Source organism: Parasteatoda tepidariorum, chromosome 10 (assembly GCF_982258835.1).
Source record: "Parasteatoda tepidariorum strain Cologne lab strain chromosome 10, Ptep-v5.0, whole genome shotgun sequence".
Lineage (NCBI taxonomy): Eukaryota > Metazoa > Arthropoda > Arachnida > Araneae > Theridiidae > Parasteatoda > Parasteatoda tepidariorum.
Window position 1 is genome coordinate 389,129 of NC_141764.1, and position 7,029 is coordinate 396,157.

At 30.5% G+C, this 7,029-nt stretch overlaps 1 protein-coding gene across 1 annotated transcript; it reads right to left on the reverse strand.

Moving 5' to 3' along the window:
• Positions 1-209: 209 nt before the first annotated feature.
• On the reverse strand, positions 210-6,255 carry cass (apoptosis inhibitor cassowary). The gene has a single exon (XM_016053920.4). It carries the CDS (start codon positions 5,991-5,993, stop codon positions 4,431-4,433), a length of 1,563 nt encoding a protein of 520 aa, XP_015909406.2. The 5' UTR covers positions 5,994-6,255; the 3' UTR covers positions 210-4,430.
• Between the last annotated feature and the right edge of the window lie 774 nt (positions 6,256-7,029).

Genomic DNA, 7,029 nt, shown 5'->3' on the forward strand with positions numbered 1-7,029 from the left:
TTAAACATAAATATTAAAATAACATTCTTATTTTTATACATATATTTTTAAGACAGATCAAGTCATACAAAGTTGTCTATTGCTCGAACCAGTCTGTTTTGTGCTCTAAGACTTTATCACTCATTTAATGGAGATTAATCTGCCCCGATGTTATTTTAAAATTGTGCAGCTGTTTCTTTTTTGAATAATCTAAGAAAAACAAATAAAAATCTCAAAAAAATCAAATTTATTTTGAATACTAAATATTACAAAGGTGACATTGATTAAATTTAACCACAGGTTTTAAGCTAGAATAATATTCTTTACAAAGGAAAAAAAAATGAAGGAATTAGGCATATATAAACGTTATAAGTAAAACAGAACATAATAACTATGAAAAATTTTAAAAATCAAAACCCAAAAAATGGCTATATTCTAACACCAAAATATGAACTTGAAGGGAATTTCCAAATACGAAAGAAGTCCAATCAAAATGAACTGCCAAAATAAGTCATCAACAGGGTTGGATTTAAAATGTTAAACAAAAAAGTATCTTGTAAAAAAAAAAAAAGAGAAAACTTTTATATCAAAATTGGATAATGAAATATAGAAAGGGAATATATTGATAAACAAATCATGGAGTAGTATATATCTCGTAAGAAAAAATGCAACCATTTTATCAATTTGATAAAGCTTATCTTTTTTGAATGTCTACATTCCAATTAATTTTTGATACTTCTGTGATTGAAACTATTAATTAATACTATAAACTATTGGACAAAACTGTTAAAAAATAGTTTAGAACCCAAGAATGTTTGAAATATCCGAAAGCTAAAAAGAAAATCCCTATTAAGATGTAAGAGCAGAAAATATAACTTAGCAATACAGATAAATTCAAAAACAGGAAGTATGTAAAGGTGGTGTAATATTGTTAACATCAAAAAGTACTAGACAACTTCAGGTTTCACTTGTATGAAAAATACATTGTAACCTTAATCATATTTTTGGGGTATTTTCAAGAACTTACTTTTGCTAAATCGTTTTAATTTTGTCTTAATCATTAGTTTCTTTCTAAAACCATTAGTTCAAAGTTAAAATAATTTAAATGTGAATTAATTCATCCCATATTTAAATGAATGAATATTTATCCATAATCCGAAAAATGTAATTTTACTTTCAGTGATAAAAAAAATAGTACAAAAAATTTACATAATTGTACTTTGCAATAGGAAGATTTTACAGAATTTAACAATTAATTACAACTTATATTAAATGTTCGAAGTTTTCAAAAATAAATTTTATAGAAAAAAAAAACACATTAAAAATCATACTTACCATGATGAAATTAATAACTTCCTCTTTATGAATGGGTATTTTATCTTAGGATAGTAATTTACATAATTTTTAAAGCTAAGTACTGGGAACTATTTTTATTTATAAAATTAATCTCTATAACATCAAAGAGATTTTTCCAAAAGTGAGTGATTTCACAGACCATTTGTCCAAAACAGAATATTGATTTATTTTTATTCACTCTCTTCAGCTAATGAACATAGAAAACTGCATTTCAACCTGTTTCCTTTTCTTATAGTAGAACCAATCTGCTCTTTAAGAACTTGTATTTAACACACTGTATTTGACTGGGAAATGTTATCTAGTTTAAAATAATGTAAAATAAATGTCACTGTAAAAAAATTTTACGAACTAAAATTTACTGAAATATTTAAATAGTGGCAATCTAAACGAGTACGAAAACAGCAAACAATTGCTAATATACAAACACTAATTCTTTTTGAGAAATTCTTCATCAAAAATGGAAAAGGGCAAAATCTTACAGCAGATTAGAGTATTTTGTAAAATCTGAAATTTTATAAACTAAGATTCCAAAAACTGGTACTTTATAGAATACTCATAACGTGCACCATAAGAAAATAATCCCTTCAGGTCTGTAGAACCAAAATATACTACTGGAAATTGAGCCCAAATAATAATATAAAAAACTGATACTATATTATTCATATTTATGATTAGCCAAAATTGCAAATTTTAATGAAATCTAAGAATTTATTGTTAGAGTTAAGTAGCTTTATAATAAATATGGTTAGCTTTTAATCTCTAATTCTGCCTAAAGAAAGGATCTCAGGAAGAAAAAAATGAACTGACTAATTGGGAAAAAAAATTTAAATTAACAAAAGACGAACAATGAATGAACAAATAAATCACGAGCAGCTCACAAATTTGTCCGTACAAAAAACTGAGTTTGGCCGCAAGGATTTGTGACCTAGTTATATTAAGTTCCAACACAAAGTCACTATTCAAAACTTTGAGGTTCCCCCCCCCCACCTTTTTTTTTTGTAGACCTGTCAAAAAAGCAATGATTAAGAAAAGAAGACAATCATGAAAGGACAAAATCTACACCATAGACCTTTCAACAACTAAATGGCAAATGTCTATTGAAGCCTACATAATTGGTGGTAAAAAGAACACAATCAATAAAAGAACTATTAACACCACAATAACTCTCCATACAGAATTTTGATGAGATTTTTTTTTAAATGTACTAAACACCTGATGCATCGCACAATGGCGGATTCTGGAATAAGACTAAAAATGAAATATGTTCAGCGTAAGCAATCTCTAGCTGTGTTTTTTTTTTTGCAGTGGCAGTGATGTTATTTAAAATAAATGATCTACTTGTGATATAATACCTTAGGCTAATACTTAAAATACAAACTTTAAAATTTATAAATAATTGAAAATTTTTTTAAAGTATAAGAATTATTTCAAGAAGCGATTTTTCGAGAAAAAGGGGCTCACAACTAATTTTTATTTTAACAAATTACAAATGTTTCGGGATAACGCAAAAAAGAAGCAATACCTATAAAACCGCATTAACGTTGAATCCTGTCATTGTCATAGCAATAATTTCATTAATGAATGAAAAACTTGCAAATGAAAGATCCAGAAACAAGTCATGTCCAGTTCGCAGTAAATTTTACATTGTCTTGTAAGTTGAAATGGAAAACTTACAAGATAAGAAAATCTAGCTTTTCCAAGCTTAATATCAATTTTTAAAATACTAAATGGAAATAGAATCACACCTTCACTAAGTTTGGCAACTAAAGGAAAGATAGGCAGAAAAAAAAATTGTTCAAAACCTGATAATGTAAAATATAAAGAAAACAAGAATAAATGTGAATGAAAATAATATTGAAGAAATTAAAAAACTAGATTAAAGAAGAAATGGGAATACTTGTGACCAAATCAAAAACTTACCAAATTCATTTTAGAAGTTGGATTAAAGTATCATGAAATGACAAATCATCTACACACAAACTTGAAATGAATGTTCCCAATTCATATTAAAAGTCCATCAGAAATTTTGCATCAAGTTGAATTCCACAACTAAGTCCAGGAGACGAAAACAACAATTTTACAAAACTTTTACATCCTAATAACTTGAAGCAACAGTAAATCAATCCAGCCAAACAAAATAAAACTTTTTCGTCCATATAACATGTAGTAAACACAAAGAATATACTGAAAAACATTAAAATTTACAGGCTTTTAAATGACAAAATAATAAACATTATAAGATATTGAAAATTTTACACACAATTTGTTTTAGAAGTTAGATCAAAGTATCATGCAACTGATAAATCATCTACACATAAACTTGAAATGAATGTTTCCAGCAAGTTTTAAAGGTCCATTAGAAAATTAGCATATAGTTGAATCCCATAACTAAGTTCTGGAGATGATACCAATAATTTTACAAAACTTACATCCTAATAACTTTAAGCAAACAGTAAATCAGTCCAGCCAAAGAAAATAAAACTTTTCCTTCAATATAACATGTAGTAATCATAAAGAATACACTGAAAAACATTAAATTCACAGGCTATTAAATCTACACACATAAACTTGAAATAAATGTTTCCAGTTCATTTTAAAGTTCCATTAGAGTTGACGTTCGAAGAGATGATGCCGTTGTCCAAAGTTCCTAGAGAAGAAGCCAACAATTTTACATAACTCTTGAAGCAACAGTAAATTAATCCAATCAAACAAAACAGAACTTTATCTTCTATATAATGTGTAGTGAACATAAAGAATTATACAGAAAAAAACTTAAAATTTACAGGCTATTAAATGAAGAAATAATAAACATTATCAATTATTAAATATGTTACAATTTTTTTTATTTTTTATCTCCATCAAATATTAAATGAAGTAAAAATCAGTAACAAAGTTCTGCGACACATCATTTACTAGATATTTTGCTTACTAAATAAAACGAATGATGCAATGTAACAATCAAAATTATTGTACAAAACAAGAAAACTAAGCACAAACAAAATATTTCATAGGTATAATTGTTTTAAAAATAAAGATGACCACCCACTTTTAGAATGCTAAGGAAACACTTAAGTTTGCTAAATAACAGTTTCTTTTTAATAAAATCTTCTGCCACGACCTCTGTAATAATTAGATCCGCCCCTCTGAGCCCGAGAGAAAGAGTTTAGGTTTGTGCTGTATTTTCCGCTAGGTGGGTGATACAACTCTCGTCCAGCTTTGCCGTCACGCTTTATTTGCTTCCTATCGTCAGTACTTTCACCCTCGGATGGCCGCTTAACACTCGGAGAAACTATTGAAGTCCTCGTAGAAGTAGAAGAAACTGGCTTCCAAGAGAGAGTCATAACAGTTTTGAAAGAAGGTGGAGTACGAAATAGATCTTTGATCAAAGAGTTAATATTGTTCATGGTCCGCAGTGCAATGGCTTTTAATTTAGTTTCCTCAGGTTTAGCTTCTTTACCTTTAACTGTGACCAAGGCTTCTCGGAAAGTCTTGACGCCACTCTGAACGCTGCGTGCTAAAAACTGAAGGCGGGTCTTGAGATCACGGGACCGTTGAACGTTGTCGGCTCCAGCTAGAAAATCTGGAACGTGCTTCAATAAATGTAGAAAGATATAGAGCCAGCATTCTATGTGAGTGAATTGCAAGTTCGGCTCGTCGGGTTGAGTGCCATTTTCGGCATCGGCGGGTGGGGGCAATGGAACATATTCGATTACTATTTTATAAACAGCATCTATACACTCACTCAATTGCTTATCTTCGTGAACAAAAGTGGAAATTTCTGCTAAAAGCTTTATGATGTCGAGGCTCAACTCTGCCCCGTTGTCTAAAAGCTCAATTTCTCCGAGCTTAGGTATCACAGACAAGCAAATGTAGGAAACAAATTGGGTAGAGTGCACGAATGGTGAGAAATACGGAAGAGCCAAGCGGACACACTGTAAAAAACCTGCTATGTAATCTAGAGATACCTGAATTTCACCATCCATTTCTGCTTGATCAGCAATTAAATTGACGAGAGCTTGTTGAACTGGAACTGACTTAGCAATTTTCAGATTGGCCAAAAGAGGCATAAGATTTAAGAAATCCTCACCACCCAGTTCCGGGAACACTTTCTTGCACTTTTCGAGAACAAAATCTTCAACATCTTTTGTCGCTATATCCGGAGGGATAAATTTGAACTTAGTACACAAAAATTGAATAGCTCGTTTCCGAATGACATCCTCATCTGTGCTTCCAATTTGGCCAAAAATACCATCCAGAGTGGCTTTAGGATCAATCTTCATGATGGTCATCAATGTGTTTTGAACAGTTGCTAATTCGGCTGAATCTTCCGTCTGCAACATTTGCGCTAATATATCCGAAATTTTTGCGACACATGCTTTCGATTCCTTACAAAAGGCAGGTAAATGTTTAACAGCATGCTTACGAATGGAAACATCTTCATCCTCTACTAAATCTAGCTGAGCGTCCAGAGCAGCTGAAGCTAGATCCGGAAATTCTTTAAGAAATCGAGGAATGAATTGGCAGGCAAGCATTTTTTCATTTGTTTTCCCTTTAACCGATTCAATTATTTCTAAATATTCGGCCTCATGTTCTGATGGTTTGTTTTTAGAATCAGCTAAAATATCGTAGTTTTGATACAACTTATCTATTTTATCCATGATGATAATAGATAAAAGCACGCCAATAAGAAGGTGCGTCGAAAAACGATGAAAATATTATAAGTAAATGAAATTAATTGTTATATGAGAGTAATACAAGTGAAGATGATTGTGTCGAAGAAATAATGATCTTTCAATGAACGAGTTTAATAAAACATCAAAGGAATACCTAATCTGTAGTGGCTGGCTTTAATAAATTTTTAAAAACAGTCGAAGTTACAGTTAAGATTTGCGAACTTTTCAACAACGAAGGGCCATTCTCGCTATGCGTCCCTCGCATGGATAGTTGAAAACTTTAAGCTAAGTACAGATGGCGCTAGGGGTTAAAATTCATCGAAAGACTTCCAGGCTACTACTACCGATTGATTTTTACGCCTAAGCTTGAAAAAGCATGCCATCCAATATTATTATATTGTAATGTTTACAATATAGTGCGTTTTTTAAATTTAAATTTCACTAAACAAACAACAAATGATTTCAGAAGATTCCGCAAGGAAGCTATGAAGAAACCCAAAATTTTATAAACAGTGACATTTTACAAAAATATAGCCTAATATGGGATAACACCAAAAACATGGCAAAACCTTACACTTCATTCATGTTTTAAATATCAAAATACATCTATACTTCTTACAAAAATCTGTCAACATTATGCACATTAAGAAATCGAGACAAACCGAGAGGAAACCTGAAACGCGAAAGAGTAGCAGAAGAATTTTAAAACTGTAGTTTATAAATATATCGGCATCGATTGCAATTTTTCTCTCTTTTCCAATGAGTTTCGCATTGATTTTACAGTCACCCTTTCAAAATTGTATAAAAAGCACTAAATTTTTAAATTTTTCTGAAAATTGATTCGATATTTTATATATATATATAAGCTTGAAAAATAATGATTTTCTTACTGCTATGTATCCAGGGCCGGATTTAAGCTTGGTGGGGCCCTAAGCTACAGAAAATGATGGGGCCCTTATAAGTTCCATTCCATTTCTATACACCTAAAGTAAACTGTCACTATTTTTTATTGTTGAGTATT

Coding starts and splice junctions, on each gene's coding strand:
- cass (XM_016053920.4), bottom strand. CDS start 5,993: ATGGATAAAATAGATAAGTTGTATCAAAACTACGATATTTTAGCTGAT.